Source organism: Globicephala melas, chromosome 17, assembly GCF_963455315.2.
Source record: "Globicephala melas chromosome 17, mGloMel1.2, whole genome shotgun sequence".
NCBI lineage: Eukaryota > Metazoa > Chordata > Mammalia > Artiodactyla > Delphinidae > Globicephala > Globicephala melas.
In genome coordinates, this window is record NC_083330.1 from 41,937,469 (window position 1) to 41,960,226 (window position 22,758).

Genomic DNA, 22,758 nt, shown 5'->3' on the forward strand with positions numbered 1-22,758 from the left:
GTCATTTTACATATTTTCTATAGATTATGAAAATAGTCATATTTTAGCTAATCTAGAAATGGAAAATATCTATAGACATGTATGTCACTTGATGGTTTAAGTTTATAAGGTTAGCTCTTGAGGGACCTTGATTTCCTCCTAAACACTTGGCTTGAAATTAGAGCACGATGTGGTGATGGGCTTGTGGTCTGAACAGCCAGGTTTCCAAAAGAGATCATTCACGGAGTAAGAGTTGAACACATTGTTCCCTTCGCCTCAGAACCTCAGGGTTGCAAAGCCCACCTAATTCAACCACCATCTGATGTTAAATTTACTTAAATACAAAACAAAGACAAAACTAGAATTCTTTATTAAACAGCTAAACCAACTATCAGTTGCTAGAGTTAATCACTATATTTTCAAAGCACGCACAATCACCACCTGATTAATCACTGTTTATTGTATTTCTAAGCTGGTGTTGAGTACTTCCAAGTTTTTTTGAGGGCGGGGGTGGTTAATGAGGATGGGTGGGAATACCAAATTGTAATGCAGTATCATTCTAATGCTGTAGATATAAAAGTAGAAAGTACTTAACATATGCACAGAAAAAATGGCTAGAAGAAACTACATCAAGATACTATCAGTGGCTATCTCTAGACAATGGGATTATGAATAAACTTTAAACTCATTTTTTAAACTATAAAATGTATACATGCCCATTTACAAAAGTAAGAAAAATGCAGAAAAGTCTGGAAAGAAAAATAAAAATCACCTGTAATCTCAACACTCATCCCCAAATCTTTTTTTTTTTTTTCCCTGCGGTACGCGGCCTCTCACCGCTGTGGCCCCTCCCGCTGTGGAGCACAGGCTCCGGACGCGCAGGCTCAGCGGCCATGGCTAACGGGCCCAGCCGCTCCGCGGCATGTGGGATCTTCCCGGACCGGGGCACGAACGCGCGTTCCCTGCATCGGCAGGCGGACTCTCAACCACTGCACCACCAGGGCAGTCCCCCAAATCATTTTTAACATTTGAGACTCTTTGTAGTTATTTTTCTATCGCTAAGCACAAATATATTATAACATGTGAATCATACAGTATATACTACTTAGGAACCAATTTTCCATCACCATTAAGTATTTTCTATGCCAGTAATTATTCTTCTAAAGTATGATTTTTACTGGCTGGAGAGTAAGCCTTTGTATGAATGGGAATGCCTTTTGGGAACTCCTTACTCTTAGATATTTTGATTGTATCCATTTTTTTGGTATTAAAAATGAAACTGTGATGAATATCCTTGAATACAAATCTTTGTATATCATTCTGCCAATTTCTGTAGGAAAATCACCTAAAGGGCAATTACTGTGTTGACAGCCACTGTTCTTCTGAAATCTATTGGTAAACTATCTTCTACAGAGGACCAGACACACTCCCATAATATCATGCTGCAGTGCTCAATTATATGAATTTTTATATTTTATATTAAAATATTTTATAGTTTCTTTTTGTCTTTCTCTGTTTTCTTAATTCTCAGCAGTAGACACGTATTACTTTCATCATTTTAACAGTACGATTTTTGCCCAACATGAATTATGCTGGCCCATGTTTAAAAGTCAGCCTTCTCAGTTTATTCCTAGTTCTTCCTCAGAACTGATTCTTGCGCTTATTTATCGATCCATTGCTTTTCTGCCTTCTATTTCATTAATTTTTGCCTTTATCTTTACTAATTGTTCCTTTCTGCTTGCTTCAGCTTTATTTCTGTGCTTTTTTCCCCTGACTTCTTGAGTTGAGTACTTAATTGACTTACATTTAAAGCAATGAATTTCCTTCTGAATACAGCATTAGTCATAAACTATAGGTTTAATATTAAGTGTTTTCATAATAATTTAAGAAATATATGCTGTAATGAAATCGTGGTTTCTGCTTTGGCCCAGCTGCAGTTTAAGCATAGTGTTTAACATTCCCAGGTGGTACGGTTTTAGTGGTTCTATTTTTGTTATTATTTTCTGTTTTTATTTCACTGTGATCTGAAAATGTGGTCTGTACTATTTCAACTTCCTGGAATTTATCAAAAATTTCTTTGTGGCCAATTATAAGATCAGCCTTTGTAAATGTTACACAGGCACTTGAAAGAAGGTGTATCCTCTGCTTTCTGGATTTAGAGTTCAAACTTAGAGCTGCCAGATCAAAATTAAGCATTCAGTTTCTCTAATTTTACAGATTTTTCTGTCTCCTTATTTCCATGAGCTAAGAGAAGTCTCCTACTCCTCTTATATTTATGCTAATGTAGTTTCTGAAATAGCTGCTGCCCAGTCTACTGAGGGCCCCTGTCCCCTGATGCCTCCTCCTTCCAAGCCCCAGTCCTACCCTGATTAGCAACTAAATACTAATAGGGGAGCCTCCAGGATCCTCTGTTGCATTTACTGCTGCTGCCTTGATTTTAACTTAGATGGTAATATAATGACCTTCTGCTTTCTTTTACTTTCAATCTGAGTTACCTTGTTTAGATGAAATTGATGTATGAAGTCAAAATATTTCACAACCAGCAGAGGCCAGTCAGAAAGGGTGATGTTTCAATAACCCTTATAGAGCTGAACCAGAGGAAACTGGCTGAATCCAATTTCAGAATCTTTTTCAAAATCAATACGGGAATTTTTCTCAAGTACAATTTGGAAATCTTTCTTTTTCACTTGGTAAACTTACCCCATTTACATTTATGATCAAAGCTGATATGTATGGTCTTAATTCTGTTATCTTACTTTCCTATTTAAAATTTCCTTTATTTTCAATATTTTCCTACATAATGTGCATCTTTTCTCTTAGTTTGCTTTTGTTCTCCCTACCTGGTAATTTGGAAGACAAAAATATAAAGTTTCTTTTCTGTTCTTTTGATTAACCACATACCTGAACATGTTCTAGAGTAAATTTGTTTCTATAAGTAACTATCACAAATGCAACTCTTCCAATTCAAAGGAGAGTTGATGAAATGAAGAAATGAAACCTCCAGCACCTCATGAACATGGGAGCTGCAGCTGCCTCAAAGGTATAAATACAATGTACAAAGTTAGAGTTAACAACATGTGATGGATGGGTCATCTTAGGCAAAGAAAGAATTATAAATAAATTTTTGAAAAGGGAATTTCCCAAATGATTAGTGAGATCTCCTAGTGTTGAGATATATATATATGTGTATATATGTGTGTGTGTGTGTGTGTGTGTGTGTGTGTATATGTATGAGAGAGAGAGATACAGAGGAGTGGGGAGGGAGAATAGATTTAAAAAGATATAGAGGGCTGGGCTTCCCTGGTGGCGCAGTGGTTGAGAGTCCGTCTGCCGATGCAGGGGACACGGGTTCGTGCTCCAGTCTGGGAGGATCCCACATGCCGCGGAGCGGCTGGGCCCGTGAGCCAACGGGAGAGGCCACAACAGTGGGAGGCCCGCGTACAGAGAAAAAAAAAAAAAAAAAAAAAATATATATATATATATATATATAGAGAGAGAGAGAGAGAGAGAGAGGGCTTATGTAAGCATCAGTTTTCAAATCTTATAAGGTGCCTCTGGAGAAAAAGGAAACGGGTAGTTAAATAATGAATGAAAGAAATGTATTCAAGAAAAATCATACTGCTTACATTTGTTTCATATTAGCCATGTTTTAAAGTTTTTTTTTTTCTAAATGTAAATAGGATAGGCCTAGATAACTTCTGATACAAAAGTTTCATTTGGGTTTATTCATTTGTTTCTCTTTTAATATTCTTCAATTATTTACTAAGAAAAAAATCCCCAAATTGTCAGAGAGCAAATAAAATTATCAAGAAGTAAAAATCCTTAAATGTATTAAAAATTAAACATATATCAATTGCAGAAATGGACATGCAAAGTACAATTTGCGTAACTGAGACTCAGTTTCTATAGATCAGAATTGAAAAGCAGAAACAATGAGAAAAAATAGAATGCTCAAATATTTTCCTTTAAACTCTTTTATGACTTAGCATGGCTACATTAGATAATTAGAAAACAAAAGAATACCCTTACCTAGAAGTGCCACGAGGGTTAGCAGAATCACAATGTGTTTCATTCCTTTCCTTTTATGGAAATATAGGAGAATGCAGAAAATGAGTATTTCTAAAATCTAGAAATGAAAAAGATGAAAAAGAGTAAAGTGTAAATTATTCTATCCGAAGTCTTCAGAATGGCACACTTCTCTTTTTGATTTTGCAACAACTATCAGATGAGGGTTGAGGATGACTGGAGCTCCTAAGGACAATTATAAATATATGAGAACAGCATAAGGAGCCTTAGTGATCCAGACCTAGAGTTCTAACATCACCTACATGGCAATGATGCCCAAATCTAGACCTCCAGTCCTGACCTCCCAACTCCAGTCTCATTTATCCAGTTGTCTACCAGACATTTTCACATGCTTTTTTTTTCTTTTTTTTTTTTTTTTGGCTGCGTTGGGTCTTTGCTGCACATGGGCTTCCTCTAGTTGTGGTGCACGGGCTTCTCATTGTGGTGTCTTCTCTTGTTGCGGAGCATGGGCTCTAGGCATGCAGGCTTCAGTAGTTGTGGCATGCGGGCTCAGTAGTTGTGGCTCACGGGCTCTAGAGCACAGGCTTAGTAGTTGTGGCCCACAGGCTTAGTTGTTCCACAGCATGTGGGATCTTCCCGGACCAGGGCTCAAACCGGTGTCCCTTGCATTGGCAGGCAGATTCTTAACCACTGGGCCACCAGAGAAGTCTGACATGCATGTTTAACAGCCATAACACACGAATATGGGCAACACTTAATGTTAATTTTTTCTCTTCTAGTAACATTTTCTCTCCTCTCTGAAAAAATCAATATCAAAGAAGCTGTGACCTCTGCAGGTTGTTGCGACCCAGGAAGAGGCTGCTTTGCTGATTGCGATCTCAGAGGCCAGAAATAATAACAGCACCTAGTGCATGCTTGCCACATGCTTTACTTGTACTAATTCATTGAATCCTCACAACAACCTCAGGAGGTGGGCACTATTACTGTCCTCATTTTACAGATGGGGAAACCAAGGCTCAGAAGGGTTAAGTGGTACAGCTCTGGAAGGCAGAATTATGCCCCCCCTCCCACCCCAAGATGTCCACGTCCTAAACTCTGGAACTTGTGTGTACGTTTCTTTACACAGCAAAGGGGCTTTGCAGATGTGATTAAGGCTATGGACCCTGAGATGCGGAGATTATCCTGGATTATCCGAGTGGGCCCAGTGTAGTCACAAGGGTCCTTAAAAGCAGAGAACCTTCCCAGCTGTGGTCAAAGAGAGATGTAACATGAGAAAGACCCAAGTCAAGGAATGCTGGCTGCCTCTAGAAGCTGGAAACGGCAAGGAAACAGATTCTCCCCAAGGGGCGCTCTCAAGGAATACGGCTCTGCCAATACCTTGAGTTTCGTCCATGAGACCTGTGTTGGACTTCTGACCTTCAGAACTGCAAGAAAGTTAATTTGTGTTGTTTTAAGCCACTAAGTTTGTGACAATTTGTTATGGAAACAATAGGAAACTAATTCAGGTTTGGGTACCTAAAGTCTTTCCAGAGGAACAAAATTTTCAGGATGAGTTTTCTGAATTATTCTGGGTTCTCTGGATTCATCCTCCAATTTGATTTAAAGGCACGCATCACCCTGTTTTCAGTGGTAAAAAGGGCACTGGCAGTCCATGGGATGATGTGACAAAAGGGATACACAAAATGTCATCACTGGAAACCCTAGTCTTACTACCAGAATCTGAGCCTGTGTTCACCTCCTTTTCTCTCACCGAGTTCATTCTGAAAGTATAGCCTTTGATATAGCTGCCTTGTCCAAAAGAAATGACCTCTGCAAAGGTTCTCTCTGAGGCCAAGCCTGGACAAAGGTCTGATACTCGGAGGTCAGCTTGTATTAATTCTGCTTGGAGAGCTGTGTGGGGAAATGAACTGGAATGTGCACCCCAGAAGTGGATGACCCGGTTTTGAATTCTGGCTCTGCCACTTAGTATTTAAGTGACCTTGGACAAGTTACTGAACCTCCCTAACTCAGCTTCTCCATCTGCCAATATCTAGGGCTGTTGCGTAGATGAAAGACAGACCGTGGTCGGAGTGGGCATAAGGCTCAGACTGCTCGGTGAGGTTGGCTACCGCGGCCGCAAAGTGTATCCTAGCGCAGACCTGCGAGTGGCTACTTCCATTCAGACAACAAAGCAGATGAACCTCGTGCAACAGACATGGAGGCTTTGTACGCACATAGTTTTCTCCCTTCAGGTTTTAACACCCGCTGGTGGGTTGTTGAAGCAGCTTTTGCCAGAAAGGCCAACTTAATCATCTGCTTCGGGGTAGAGAATTACACCAATCGACAGGCTGGGTCCCTGCTTCGGCTGATTTAATTTTTGGTCTCGTGGAGAGGAAATGAGCATGATGCAGATTAGTTTGTGAAGGATTCTATGTTCACAAGAGAGGTTTCCATCTGAATCGTCTATGGGGAAATCTGGGTGGGCAAAACAGCCACAGTCAAGCCGCCAAAGAACACGAATTAACTGAGGCTCAGAGCCACGTTCCCTCATGCGAGTTCTGCAGAGGCATTAATAGCTGCTCCTCAACAAAAGGCCCTTCAAGAAAAGGGCCTCGTGGTCATATAAGTCTGGGCAGGGCAGGATTCACAAGGTTAAGCCTGTCTCTTTCCTAAAGGACTTCTAGTTTTTAACTTGCTGGTGGAGAAGATGAATTTCTCAGGGGGCCATGTATGTTTCATAGCCTCTCTCCAAGCTAGTTTGACCTTGCAAACTTGATTGCTCTTTGCTTTTTGGCAAACAGCAGGTGGGAAAGTCTGTTTTAGTGGGTGAGCAAAGGACACTTCATTCCTCTCTGGCCAGTAGACACCAGGCTCCTCAAATCGTCTTCCTGCCCAAAAGAGTCCCAGCTCAGAGGGTAGGCTCCCGGGCCTTGTTTCTGAGGCTCTGACTTCATGGAAGCCTTAAAGGGAAAATGGATATTGACCTGGGACAGGTCAACACATGATACAAGGAGATGCTATTAACTAGTCCGTAATATGACTTTACAATCCCCTTTTGAGATATGTAAAATTTATTCAGACTTAAAATATTTTTATTCATTTTATTAGTTATTTGATCAGTCCCGAAAGGCAGTTCAGGTGTTGCATTTATACTTGGTGTAATACAAAAACTGTTAGATGAACATACTTCAAAGAATCGTCTTAATTACTGTAATTATGATCTTTGCAATTATGGTTTGCAGAAAAAGCACAGACTCTGCCACGTTGAAGGATTAAATATTAATTATGTAGATGTTTAACAGATTTAAACCAAACTTCAGCTCAAGATCTTAGTATGTAATTGATAACTTCTAGAGCCTTTAGAGATGCAACATATAATGGATTAAATTCCAAACTGAGATAAACTAAGATAATATAGATCTATTCCCCTAAGAGTCTAATGCCAATAGTGCTATCCAAATGTGACTTTATTAAAGGTTTATTTTATGCTATCTTATAAATATCTGGAATTATTTACATTTTTGGCAACATTTACTTTCAAATATACTTTCATTATTTTACAGGAATATGGGTCTCTCCCAGGACTATAAAATTCCTGCTTCAGGAATTCTCCTCTGTATTCTAGGTGGCTAATAAGTTGAATGAATTGTGAATAAATGAATGAATGAAGAGCTAACTTTGGAAAGTGGAAAAATGCAATTAATTTCATAGTACTTTTTGCGTGGAACTATAAGGTTTAAAAAGGTAGTTTTGTTCTTTAAAGATGTTTTCTATGGTGTTAAAATGATATAAAATACATCATCATCAAACAATGCTGTTTATTCCAGGAAATAAGTCTTGATGCATCTTTAATCTCCAAAGGATTCAGCTCAGGCTTTTAATTTTCTGGTCACAGACTCTGTGACCCTTTTCTTACCGGATGAAGAATTTGTTTTGCTTGTAGGCAAAGAATAATAATGTGTGGGTAGGACATCAAGTCTAGACTATCATGACATGCTCAATGAGCCCTTCTAGTGCTTAGATTTGATTGATGAAAGCCTTAATAGTTAAAGGACTGGGTATGGTGGACAAGTAGGAAGATAAAATAGGGGAGGGGGAGACACAAATTATGACAGACCTGAGGAAACCTACTCTGAATTGGGAAGACCAATCCTAAAGTTTGATGGAGGGCAGGGGTAAGGGGAACCTTCCAATTTAAGAGAGGAGGGAGTTTAGGGGAAAAGATATTGAGTTCAGTTTCTGAGATGTTACTTTTGCAAAATCTATGGAACATCCAAGCAGGGACGAGTAATAAGTAGACAGATGAGAACACAGCTTTGCGGCTTAGAAGAGATCTGGGAAGGAGATGCAGGTCTGGATCTGGAAGTCTTTCTAAAGAATGATGGTGGTGGAGTGGGCAATGAGATCACCCTAAAAGACCCTGGACGAGTTTGTAGCACAAATAGATAAAGAGTGGATGGCAGAAGAGAAGGAGTTACCTACCAAGAGCCTGGGATGGACTGATCAGAGAGGAGGAAGAGAAACAGGGAAAACAAACCAAGGAAGCCCGGGAAGAGAGAGATGCAAGGAGAAGAGAGTGGACCATCAGGAAGTGCTGCACAAGGCTCAAGAAGAATCAGGACCAAAAAAAGCAATTCCACTTGGTAATTCGTGGGGAGGGGGCTACTAGCTTAGGACGAGTGAGGAGTGACCAGGAGCTGAGAAAGTGGAGGGGAGGGGTCTACTAGCTTAGGACGAGTGAGGAGTGATCAGGAGCTGAGAAAGTGGAAGGGAATAAATCTTTGGTGGTGTTTAGAAGGGAAATAGGATAGTTTATTAAAGGGGGTGTAGAGTATGAGGAATGTTTGTAAACAGAGTGTCTCTGTTGAGTAAGAGAAAGAAGTGCAGTGAGAGACTATAAAAAGAAAAGCCCTATAAACACTTGTGTCCCAGTGGTCAGAATTGTATATCAGAGATGGTAAAATATATAGGATTCTTGTCAAACGACTAGGAAGGGCCACACCATAGTGTAATACCACGCAGTTCCTGCTGTAATATCCTGAGTTACATCACACTGACAGCAAAGCTCGCCGTGTCTCTGCAAATGCCAATGTCACACGTTTAAATAATAGGTATACAGCAGGATCACAGTATTTTACCTGTTTCAATGGCAGAGCACTGGACCAGATAGTTTTTTGAGGTCACTTCTAACCCTAAAAATGTTTGACTCTGTGTGCTTTGATTATTTTTCTTGAATTCACAACTCTTGATATTTTACCAATTCGGTTCTTGGTTAAATGCTCATTTAGACAATCCCAGTTTTCTTCTTACTGCCTGCCCTTCCTAGAATATTCTTATTCTCCAATCTAAACTGACTTCTGTAACAAGTTACATACCAACCATTTCAATCACGTTCTCTGTACCAGGGGTCCCCAACCCGCGGGCCTCAGACCTCTACCGGTCTGCACAGCAGGAGGTGAGCGGCGCGAGAGTTCATCTGCCGCTCCCCATCGCTCCCCATCACTCACATTACTGCCTGAACCACACCCCCACCCCCGCTCCATGGAAAAATTGTCTTCCATGAAACGGGCCCCTGGTGCCAAAAAGTTTGGGGACCACTGCTCTATACCCACCGGATACAGCCATTGCATCAAATAAAATATCCCAATTAGTGGCTTCCAATTTCTACATCAGCTCATTCCGTTCTCTCTTTTACACATCTCTCAGTATTGTCCTACCCGCTGTTTGCTTCTCCTAAGACAGGCTACTGCATTGGTCTCAAAGAAAGGTTTTTTGAAGGGAATACCTATCTTGGATAAAATTCAGTGAAGTAAAATATGTCTTCAGGTACTTTCCTTTGACCTGGGAAAAGAGTTTTTTTGTTTGTTTGTTTTTACTCTGAATTGTCCTAAAATATGTTGCTCTGGAATTTGCCGGATTAAATTCCATTAAATTGTGGAAATTGTTCCAGTGATAGGTCACCCCCAAGGACAGAATGCCTGGGAAATGGGGGTGCTTTTATTTAGTGTTTGAAATACTTTAGTACTGGTCAAATATATTTACATTTTAATGAGATATTAATGCTGAGAAGAAGAGATTATATTAATTTTCCAGCGTCTGCGTGTACCAGTGGTCTAGATAATATTGCCTCTGTAACAGTAAAATTTTTAGAATTCTTACCCCGTAGGTCATGAACTGCCAGCCAACAAAGGAATACTGTACTGTTCTTGCAGAGATATCCTGAGTTATATTTGGAGCAAAGTTCACCAATAAATATGTTCCTGCAAATGCCAGTGTCATACCTTTAAATAAAATTGAAAAGACAAACAAGTTGAAAAGGGACATTTAAGCCTTTTTGTTTATGTAAACATTACCTATAGACTAAGCATTACTCGTAAAGGTCCATGTCTATTAAAATACGATTCATCAAACCATCCCCAGATAGCATCATGCATTCACCCAACGGCATTACCTTTAAAGGGGGATAAGGGCTAGGGAATGGATGCGGTAGGACATAAATTCTGATTTTTCTCTGTTGTTCCAGATGAATCCTGGCTTCTTCAGAGAAGCTTTCCTCAAAGATGGGGAAGATCAGAACGCATGCATATGGAGACATGAAAACACATCCAACCTGGCTGTTTGTTTCCACATGGACCAGTAAGTGCACGATGAAGCTAGATCCATCTAGATCTAGATGGCAGAGCCCAGAGAGGGTGGAAATCCATCATCTGATGATGATCTACTCTGCACCTAGTCATCTTTGTGTCCTTTACACACACAAACTTAGGTATTTTACACTTTGAAACTCTGGTAAATGAATACCTTAATCATTGCCATTTATTGGAGTCCTTTTAGCAGAAATAACGGAGGTGAAAGATGACTCTGCTGTAAGATTTATTTGATCCAATTTAAAGTCTAGAATTCCAGGGATAGCTTGGTAAAATACCACACAATAAACCTATGTAGGAATGTGTTACTGTCATCACCTTAACGTTACTTATACTGTAATAATGGAGGAAGGGAATGTGTGGGGGAGGAGTGGCCACAGAAGAGGGGGACTTGCCTTTCCAAATAACACGGAAAACTGCTTATTTATTAATAATTAGCAGCCTGAGAAAAAATGGTTTATGTAGCATTTTTCAGATAGCACACATGAAAACATAATTCAACCTGTTTCACCATTGAGGTCAGCATTGTTGTGTATATAATTTACAACCAGCATTCACTCCAACCTGAAACAATTTGGTGTGTCTATAAAATCTCACAATTTGAAGACATCAATTTCCTGTTGCTCTTAACCAAATGACTTAGAGTTTTGAACTCTAGTTTCTGAGAATTCATTTGATTTTTTACACAAGCTGGACAATAGCTATTCATGGTATTGTAGGACCTATAAAATAAGCTTACTCTAATGCAACAATTTATACTGTAATACTTTGTGAATACAGAAATCATATACACAATTTTAAAAGGTATTTTCTAATGAGAATTTTTTAAAAGAAAACAATATACATTATTAAGCATTTCAATGAAAGGAAAATAATAAAAACCATACATAAGAACCTGGAAAAAATTATTGGTCAGCTCTGTCCTTTCTTAGGAAAAAAAAAAAAGAATTTAGAGAAGAGCTAACACCTATCCTTCTCAAACTCTTCCAAAATACAGCAGAGGGAGGAACACTCCCAAACTCATTCTACGAGGCCACCATCACCCTGATACCAAAACCAGACAGGATGTCACAAAGAAAGAAAACTACAGGCCAATATCACTGATGAACATAGATGCAAAAATCCTCAACAAAGTACTAGCAAACAGAATCCAACAGCACATTAAGAGGATCATACACCATGATCAAGTGGGATTTATTCCAGGAATGCAAGGATTCTTCAATATACGCAAATCAATCAATGTGATACACCACATTAACAAACTGAAGGAGAAAAACCATATGGTTATCTCAATAGATGCAGAGAAAGCTTTCGACAAAATTCAACACCCATTTATGATAAAAACCCTCCAGAAAGTAGGCATAGAGGGAACTTTCCTCAACATAATAAAGGCCATATATGACAAACCCACAGCCAACATCGTCCTCGATGGTGAAAAACTGAAAGCATTTCCTCTAAGATCAGGAACAAGACAAGGTTGCCCACTCTCACCACTCTTATTCAACATAGTTTTGGAAGTTTTAGCCACAGCAGTCAGAGAAGAAAAGGAAATAAAAGGAATCCAAAGAAGAAGTAAAGCTGTCACTGTTTGCAGATGACATGATACTATACATAGAGAATCCTAAATATGCTACCAGAAAACTGCTAGAGCTAATCAATGAATTTGGTAAAGTAGCAGGATACAAAATTAATGCACAGAAATCTCTGGCATTCCAATACACTAATGATGAAAAATCTGAAAGTGAAATCAAGAAAACACTCCCATTTACCACTGCAACAAAAAGAATAAAATATCTAGGAATAAACCTACCTAAGGAGACAAAAGATCTGTATGCAGAAAACTATAAGACACTGATGAAAAAAATTAAAGATGATACAAATAGATGGAGAGATATACCATGTTCTTCATTTGGAAGAATCAGCATTGTGAAAATGACTCTACTACCCAAAGCAATCTACAGATTCAATGCAATCCCTATCAAACTACCACTGGCATTTTTCACAGAACTAGAACAAAAAATTTCACAATTTGTATGGAAACACAAAAGACCCCAAATAGCCAAAGCAATCTTGAGAACGAAAAATGGAGCTGGAGGAATCAGGCTCCCTGACCTCAGACTATAGTACAAAGCTACAGTAATCAAGACAGTATGGTACTGGCACAAAAACAGAAAGATACATCAATGGAACAGGATAGAAAGCCCAGAGATAAACCCACACACACATGGTCACCTTATCTTTGATAAAGGAGGCAAGAATATACAGTGGAGAAAGGACAGCCTCTTCAATAAGTGGTGCTGGGAAAACTGGACAGGTACATGTAAAAGTAAGAGATTAGATCACTCCCTAACACCATACACAAAAATAAGCTCAAAATGGATTAAAGACCTAAATGTAAGGCCAGACACTATCAAACTCTTAGAGGAAAACATAGGCAGAACACTTTATGACATAAATCACAGCAAAATCCTTTTTGACTCACCTCCTAGAGAAATGGAAATAAAAACAAAAATAAACAAATGGGACCTAATGAAACTTCAAAGCTTTTGCACAGCAAAGGAAACCATAAACAAGACCAAAAGACAAACCTCAGAATGGGAGATAATATTTGCAAATGAAGCAACTGACAAAGGATTAATCTCCAAAGTTTACAAGCAGCTCATGCAGCTCAATAACAAAAAAACAAACAACCCAATCCAAAAATGGGCAGAAGACCTAAATAGACATTTCTCCAAAGAAGATATACGGGCTGCCAACAAACACATGAAAGAATGCTCAACATCATTAATCATTAGAGAAATGCAAATCAAAACTACAATGAGATATCATCTCACACCAGTCAGAATGGTCATCATCAAAAAATCTAGAAACAATAAATGCTGGAGAGGGTGTGGAGAAAAGGGAACACTCTTGCACTGTTGGTGGGAATGTGAATTGGTCCAGCCACTATGGAGAACAGTATGGAGGTTCCTTAAAAAACTAAAAATAGAATTACCATATGACCCAGCAATCCCACTACTGGGCATATACCCTGAGAAAGCCATAATTCAAAAAGAGTCATGTACCAAAATGTTCATTGCAGCTCTATTTACAATAGCCAGGACATGGAAACAACCTAAGTGTCCATCATTGGATGAATGGATAAAGAAGATGTGGCACATATATACAATGGAATATTACTCAGCCATAAAAAGAAACGAAATTGAGCTATTTGTAATGAGGTGAATGGACCTAGTGTCTGTCATACAGAGTTAAGTAAGTCAGAAAGAGAAAAACAAATACCGTATGCTAACACATATATATGGAAGTTAAGAAAAAAAAAAGTCATGTAGAACCTAGGGGTAAGACAGGAATAAAGACACAGACCTACTAGAGAATGGACTTGAGGATATGGGGAGGGGGACGGGTAAGCTGTGACAAAGTGAGAGAGTGGCATGGACATATATACACTACCAAATGTAAAATAGCTAATGGGAAGCAGCCGCATAGCACAGGGAGATCAGCTTGGTGCTTTGTGACCGCCTAGAAGGGTGGGATAGGGAGGGTGGGAGGGAAGGAGACGCAAGAGGGAAGAGATATAGGAACATATGTATATGTATAACTGATTCACTTTGTTATAAAGCAGAAACTAACACACCATTGTAAAGCAATTATACTCCAGTAAAGATATTAAAAAAAAAAAGATCTTATAAGATAATTGTTCAATATTACATTTCTAGGAAGAAGGGATTTAAAAAACCACTTTTCTAAACTTGGTATAGTAAAGTAGAATAAACACATTGAATACAATTCCAAAGTCTCAGAGACTTCCAATTTACTTTTGTGAAATCCAGATTTCTTATCTATACTGAGTTCCTCTGCCAGTCATTTCTTTATCTCATCTAACTGTATCTAGTGTCAATTAAATTTCCTTTTTAGAACATTTAGTTTTGAATGGGTAACACACGCGTATGGTAAAAAATTCTAAAGCCACACAAGAGGGATCAGTGAAAAGTTAAATCTCTCTCACACCCTCGGGGCTCACTAGGTCCCCTCCTCAAAGTTAGCTACTGCTGCTGGTTCTTGAGGTTTTCTTTTCAGAGATGTTTTAGGCAGGTGTGTGTGAGAGTGCATGTGTTTTGATTTTTTATGCAAATGATAATAGCATATTATACACACTTTTCTGTATCTTGCTTTTTTTCTACTTAACAGAACATCTTTGGAGAATGTTTCACATCATTATATGTAGGGCGGCCTCATTCTTTCAGAGTCTGCATAGTATTCCATTTTGTGGAGGCAGTCTTATTTCCAATATGGTCTCTGTTTCACATCCTGACACATCCCTCCCTGTTTCACATCTGCTTCCACATTTGCATACTGTGCCCATTTCCACCAATGTAGATCTTCACTGCATTCCAAAACTCCTTAAAAACAAATAAAATGACTGACGGTTTTCCAATTATCCCTTCAAAGTACTTTTTCACACGTATTATCTCATCTGTACCTCATGTCACTGCAAGACTAGTGAGTAACTCCGTGGCAGCTCAGGAGGTCATACATTCTTTCTTCTTAATAATTTTAATTTCAGCAGCTTCCGACATTTACAAAGGCAGTTCTGGATAGCTGCTACCTGTCATTTTCTTGTTTCTTTGGTGTCATTTTTATTTTTCTGTGTGATTTACTCTCTGCTTCATGAGTCATGTGCACATTAACGTTAAGTGTTTAAAAGTGTCGAAGGTAGCCATTAGCAAGTCCTTCAATAAATTTCTGTAAAACATATTTGCATCCCACCTTTTTCTAAAAGCGGCATGAAACATCAGTTCCTGTTATTTTTATTTCAATAAAGCCACAAATATTCCCTCTTTTGAAAGGCGCAGATTTCTGACTTAGGAAACTTGCTAGTTTACCTTTTGTTGGCCCATTTGACCAAAGGAGTACTCTGGAAGTATAAGATCCTAAAGGAAAGAAAGCAGCACTTGACATGCCCTTGGCCCAGGGAAATGGTTAACTGTCAGGTCAAGACCTGGATAGGAGAAGTCTAATCCAAGCTGAGACCAGCTCCACAGAATTCAAATTTCACTGCTACCGTTAGCTGGAAGGGCCCAGGCAAGTTGTTTATCCCTCTGCGATGCAGTGTCCTCATTTCTAGGTACAAATTAACTTATCATACCTGCTAGACTCCAGGAATTTGGCTCTGCAAGAGGCCAGTCTGGAGCTGAATATGTTTGAAAACTCATCTGGAGACCTGATGTGACAAAGCACCCTGGGACAGATCCAACTTAGGATGCTGACTACCAAGGGTCAAAGACCATCTGAGTCAAGCTTCAAACTTAATCCAAACTTGTATCTCTAATATTGTAGTTTAGGGATGACTAGGGACTGTCCCTGGGGCTGTCTCTACAGGGTTAACAACTCAATTTGAGAATAGAAGGGCAGGATAGGAAGGACTTGGCTGGCATCTCCTGACAGCCTAGTGAAGACTTCTCTCCACTGGTCTTAAAAGAAGGCAAAAGAAAGCAAAGGACGTAACTGAGAGAACACAGAGAAGAAGAAACACTACCAGCGCTATGTTTCCTACCCACTGCTAACCTCAGGGAACTGGTGCACAAAGCACCAAGAGCTGGCTATTGGAGGGGACCAAAGGTGGAGCAGTCGGGCAGCAGTGGGTAAGCTGCAGGTGGGGGTCAACCATGGGATGCTGGACACGACCCATGATACAGGGATGTGGCCTCATCTACCACCCTCATGCCCAGACCTGCAGCAAATACATTTTCTCATCAAATATGACTCAAGTCACATAAAAGTCTATAATGATCTGATGGGAGTTTCAGATTTAGCTTGATACAGTACACAAGTATTAATAAAATCTCTTCCTATAAACTTGTCATATGTACAAAGCAGGGAAGCAAAATCATCCCTGCTCTTTATAGTAGATCGACTAGGTATCCCGGGAGGGCAAAGGAAGGTATCATTCTTTTTTTTTTTTTTTGCGGTACGCGGGCCTCTCACTGTTGTGGCCTCTCCCGTTGCGGAGCACAGGCTCCGGACGCGCAGGCTCAGTGGCCATGGCTCACAGGCCCAGCCACTCCGCTGCATGTGGGATCTTCCCGGACCGGGGCATGAACCCATGTCCCCTGCATCGGCAGGTGGACTCTCAACCACTGCGCCACCAAGGAAGCCCAAGTATCATTCTTTTTAAGTGATGTTCTTAAAACTATAGATTTCATAGACAATTGTGGCTGACATGAGAGTTATATTATGATCACCGTCATACAGGAATGTGATGATAATAAGAACTATAATAGTAATAGCTAATACTTAGCACAATTCTAAATGCTTTATACACATATAATAATTCTTACAAAAAAGCCTGCAAAAAATAACTATACCACCATGTTACTATACTAACATATACTATATGTACATTATGTATTATATAATATATAACATTGGATACTGTTAAAGTATTACTAGCCACATTTGACATAGGAGAAAATTGAGTCACAGAGGGAATAACTCTCTTGACTGGGATTTTCTAGCTAAGTGGAGAGCTTGGATTGGAACCTAGGTAACTTATTCTCAGCGATTACACTCTTCTACCTCTTGTATGCACAATGGACCAGAGCTGATGAACGGACAACTCACGGCTGTCCTTCACATTGTAGTCTCAGTGAGTGGCACCCAGGAGTTGTACTGACCATAACCTGAGGCTGGATGAAGCATCCCCACTGGGGATAGAAGGAACTGACTCCTCCTGGCAGTGGTCCCTGGGGTCCCTGACTGGCCCTGAGGTTCCTTTAGAACAGTGTCTCCAAACTGCTCTTCCCTAGAACCCAATTTCATAAGATGCACCCTCCACCAAAAAAGGTCTCAAGTCAAATCTATTTGGAAAGAGGTGAGTTAAACCAAGTGAAATGGTTCTTTTACTGGAAGACCCCTGAGATCCTCAGTGTGTTAGTGTTCATTGTGAATCTCCTTAGGGAGGATATGGCTGTAATATTTTCTAAACATATTTGACCATTTATATCATCCTGAAGTAGTGTTTTGAGGAACGTTTTATACTCTGAGAAATGCCTGACATTTAACTGGATCCAGCTGTGAGAATGCAGCCTCTGTTTCAAGAGGCTACTGAAGTTCTGTTGCAAAAGTCTCCTATAGATACTTGTGGACTGAAGTTGAAATATAAAAGTGGTGGAAGGGAAAACAGCCTAGAATCAGGCTTCTCCTTATGCTTCTGTTCACCGGCATCTCCAACCTGCTGAGTTCCTCACCTGTGCAAGCCTTGGATTCTAGGGTCTACTTGCACAGTTCTTCCTCAACTGACATCTGATTTCCCAGCCCACCCTTCTCCTTAAGTAAGACCTGAAATCTCCTTTAATTTTGTCCCCACTCTCTGGCTCAATGCCAGCTAGTGTTAACCGCCTTTTAGCTAGCTTCTGGAATCTGGCTTGACCTGACTTCTGGTAGCCATAAGAGTTTTAAAAATTCAGCTAACCTGATGTCAACCAACACTGCTGGCTGGTTCTCTTGGAGCCTGCTATATGCCTCCTGATCAATGGGGGTCCAGCTATTGCTTTTGTGGGTTACCAGGAGTCACAGCATAAACTGGACCTCTTAACACCAAAGGATGCCTTCCCCTCAGTACAATCTTTCCAGATTCCCTAGGCTGAAGGCAGCTAAATCCTGAAGGAGCCCTGGATTGGGAAGTCTCAATAATATAGTGAATCCAAATGGTTCTGAATCTAGCATCAGAAAGTCTACCTTTCTTGAGGCAGTTTTAAGACCAAATAGCCAATCTGTCCTCTCAACCAGAAATGACGGTTCGTTTGGCTAGATCTGTATTCTAGATACTGGCTTCAAACCAAGCTGACCTCTGGTGTGGGAGTAGGAAGGAAGGAGGTGGTTTTTGTCTCACTATTAATCTCTTGACGTTCTATCTGGGGAAACCATTTATAGGTGACTTGAAATAATCAAGTTACTGGTCTCTGGAGAGTGCTGATGAATTGACTATAATTTTTCTTTTTATGATGACGCTATCTGGATTAAATCAACTAGGATCTCACAGACTATTAGATTCAGGATTTTTGATGACTAAGGGCGAAGAGGGGGAAAATACTATAATTCTGGCTGCTTGAAGGGGAGAGAAATTTGGTGCTTTTTCGAGGAAAAATAATCATTAAAATAATTTAAAATTATTAATCCACTAAGAATCAGAGCACAGTCCAAAACCTGTCATTGAGTTAATAATAGTTGGCGATTCCTTTCAGACATAGCTTTTGTGAGGTCATTTTTTGAGGCTAGTGCTGAAATGCTTCATAGCCACAGAGCAACATTTGGCAATAAATTAATTCAGCTTGTTTCCACATGGTCCAAAAAAATCTTCATTTGTTCCATCATGAAAAACAAACTTTCATTTGCTTGAAGCAGGGAAAAGTAAATGATTTTCTTTTGCACATTTTGACGATTTAGTTTTTAGCATGCTTATATGTTAATCTTTCAAAAAATGCCATTAACTACTCTTTTCCCTGTTTGATTTTAGTCCCTGTAAAGAAAAAAAAGCATTTTTAGCTTTTAACGGAAAAAGCCAAATTTTCTCAAGGCAACAGCAATACAGGCCCAAAGAAAATACAGGTGACTTAACACATTACTGAGTACGGTTGGGGAAAAGTCCTTCCCCAAGCACGAAATGGGTTATTACATCTTAGATCATGATAATCGTATGATATTGCTGTTTGGAAGCATGGGTATGGAATCGGTGACTAAATCCTTTCTTATTCCTGTGACTCTAGTTTCAAGTCAAGAATTGATCACTTTTAATTACAGTATGAAACAAATGTGACATCAGACATATCCCTGCTCAAAAAGCATTAAGTTAAAAGGCTAAAAAAACTCAGCCAGAGTTGTGCGAAATGTTACCTGGATTGCTAAAGTTCGTTAGAATATCCTAGTCAAGGTTTCCTCTCATGAACCAGTAGTGGTGGGTGGTGGTGTTAGTAATAAGGATAATAATAGCTGACATTAGTGAGGACTTATTACATGACAGACCCCGTTCTCAGAGATTTACATACATGAACTCATCTAATCCTATGAGATAGGTAATACTTCATTTTAAGGTTGAGGAAATGAGGCTTAAAGAGACTGAGTAACTTAGCAAAGGTCACATAGCTCTCTGACACTTGAGACTTACCCTCACCCATTATGCTATAGTTAAATCAGGCTGCCATTATTAGAACACCGGTCCACCACTGACTGATTATTTGACCTTGGTTAAGTTATTTAATCTAAGTATCAGTTCTCTAAATGGATTGTTCCTACATTTAAATGAGGTGGTTCATGTAAAACACAGTACCTGAAAGGGGTAAATAGTTGATAAATGTTGACTGTTATTAAAGTAAGAGAAATTAGCAAAGAATTAATAGAGGGTTTTTTTTTTTTTTTTTTTTTTTTTGCGGTACGCGGGCCTCTCACCGTTGTGGCCTCTCCCACTGTGGAGCACAGGCTCCGGACGCGCAGGCTCAGCGGCCATGGCTCACGGGCCTAGCCGCTCCGCGGCATGTGGGATCCTCCCGGACCGGGGCACGAACCCGTGTCCCCTGCATCGGCAGGCGGACTCTCAACCACTGCGCCACCAGGGAAGCCCTAATAGAGGTTTTTGTTGTGTTTTTTTTATGTGTGTATGTGTGTGTGTTTCCTATTTCTTATGTTTTAGTATTACCTCTTGGTAATGAAGTTGATCACAGAAATAATGCCAATTTTATTAACAGGGCTTTACATTTCTCAAAGTGCATGTATCAATTATCCAATGTGACCCTTAAAACAGTCTTCTAGGGACTTCCCTGGCCGTCCAGTGGTTAAGATTCCACGCTTCCACTGCAGGGGGCGTGGCTTCCATCCCTGGTTGGGGAACTAAGATCCTGCATGCTGCGTGCCACGTGCCAAAGATTAAAAAACAAACAACCCCCTCCCCCCAAAACAGTCGTCTATATTTGTCAGCAAACTGAGGCTTAGAGAAGTTAAGTAATACGTTGGCCACACAGTTGATAGCAGAAGTTGAATACAGATTTGAACCCTTGAGAGTGAGTTTAATTTATATCCTTTGATGTCGAGCTAGTATACTGCTTTTAGCAACGTTTAGTTGGTCGGGTTTTCTAAGTATAAAATCAAATCATTGGCACCTATTGATATTTCTGTTTCTTCCCTTTCTATAGTTATGACTTGCCTTAATTTTTTCCCTAATCCTCATTGGCAGTGGTTGTAGTACAGTATTACATAGAAACTTGCCGTACTTTTTTTGTACCTTTGTCAACACTTCTCGTGTTATTCCCTCTGTATGTCTTTCTCCAAATGCTTGGATGTGGCCCATGCCTGTCCTATTCAGCTGTCAGAACTGATTCAAATGGTACCTCTGCTGTAGAAAATTCTCTCTGAGCTTCCCAGCTAGAGTAATCTCTCTTTATTCTAAACCAGTGGTTCTCAACCGGAGGCAATTTTGCCCCCCAGGGGAGATTTGACAGTGTTTGAAGTCTTTTTTGGTAGTCATAACTGGGGCAAAGTGTGCTACTGGCATCTACTGGGTAAAGGCCAAAAGGGATGCTGCTGAACACCTTACAACGCATAGGACAGCCCCCTAGGATGAAGAATTATCCAGCCTAAAATGTTAGTAGTGCTGAGGTTGAGAAACCCAGCTCTAAACTAAAGGCTCAAGGCATTATGATACATATTATCTTCTGCTTTGAAAAAAATGTGTTTTTGTATATATTTTATCATTGACTGTATTATCTGAAGGCAGGGATTCTGTCTTAATCATCTTTTTATCACAAGGGTTCACGATAATTGGCAAGTTTTCCTTTACATCCATCTGTATTACCTCATTAAATACCTTACATTTATTTAAACATTAACCAACCATTAACTACAAAAGATGACATATGTTAGATTAAATGATTTAAAGTTCCCTAAGACTTTTGATAAATGAGAAACATAATGTGGGACCTAGTTGTTTTAATCTATAAAACTCAGGCATTGCTCATTCTTATTTCTGATTCCATACCACCTCCCCAAATGAGTCCATAAACAGTACAAAAAAAGAGTACAGAAAAATAATATATTTGAATTCACATATGAATGCATTTGGAAAAACATTTTAACCATGAAAATTTGACCATGTTGACTAAAAACTCTACTAGCAGAATCAAACCAAGGAGGAAAAAGAAAAAGTGAAAACTCTTTCAAGACACTAGGCTCAAGGGAAACATGATCAGGGAAACAAATGTTCAACATACCAACACTGGTGTCACATTTAAGCTCAAAATTTTTTAAAAATGATCTTTTTGGAACTGAGTAGACATAGATTTATTTAAAGTTTCTAAAGTATTATACTCATTATCATATGTCAGCAGTAATTCAGACAGGATTTTGTCAAGGAAGAAAATATGAAGCTCTATAATTCTTCTCACTAATGATATTTCCAACTAGAGGTAGAAGATACGATCAATATGTGATGGCTTTGCCATATAGCGGAAATCTTTTACAGCCAGGAAGGCTACTGTGATTTTCCATTAATAGCTGTATTTCTAAATAAAATTTTGAAGATCAACATTCTATGTTACTTTTGGAAAGGGCTAAATAGAAATTAGGCGGTTATTTGGTGCATCTAATTTTTGTATGTGGTTTTCATTTTTATGTAGCACTTTCATACAACAATCTATCAAATATGTCCTATGAAGTGGAATACTCTATTAGGTAACACAGATGTTTTCTTGGATTTTATTATGTTCATAAAAATTCCGTAACATTCATAATAATAATACTGTAAAATAATGATTTGCTGTGGTCAATGGCATGGGCAGAGGGTATGATGAAGGTGCATGTATTTCGTGTCAAAGAGCAGATGGCAGTTCCAAGATAGAATAATGTTCGCCTCTAGATGAGACTATATCCATTTCAGTAATGTGTTGCCTGTTTTTAGAACACATATTTTTATTGGATAGGATTATTTATTTCCTCATCAAGCAGTGTTTTAATTACATGAATTAAATAATTACTTACCTAGTAAATCTGAGGCTCTCAAATTTTCTTTCAGAAACATAACAGAAATAATGGCGCTACCTAGAAAGAAAATGGCCATTAGTGGTGTTTCCAAATATAA

At 39.3% G+C, this 22,758-nt stretch overlaps 1 protein-coding gene across 2 annotated transcripts in view; it reads right to left on the reverse strand.

Annotated features, from left to right (window-relative positions):
* NIPAL2 (NIPA like domain containing 2) overlaps positions 1 to 22,758 on the reverse strand; it is a 72,950-nt gene that overhangs the window by 12,181 nt on the left and 38,011 nt on the right. For both annotated transcript variants that reach the window (XM_030862977.3, XM_030862976.3), the window contains exons 4-6: positions 22,659 to 22,718; positions 10,144 to 10,265; positions 4,009 to 4,105 (exon numbers count right to left, since the gene is read on the reverse strand). In XM_030862977.3, coding sequence (XP_030718837.2) covers positions 4,009 to 4,105; positions 10,144 to 10,265; positions 22,659 to 22,718 — 279 coding nt within the window. The remainder of the gene's footprint in view (positions 1 to 4,008; positions 4,106 to 10,143; positions 10,266 to 22,658; positions 22,719 to 22,758) is intronic.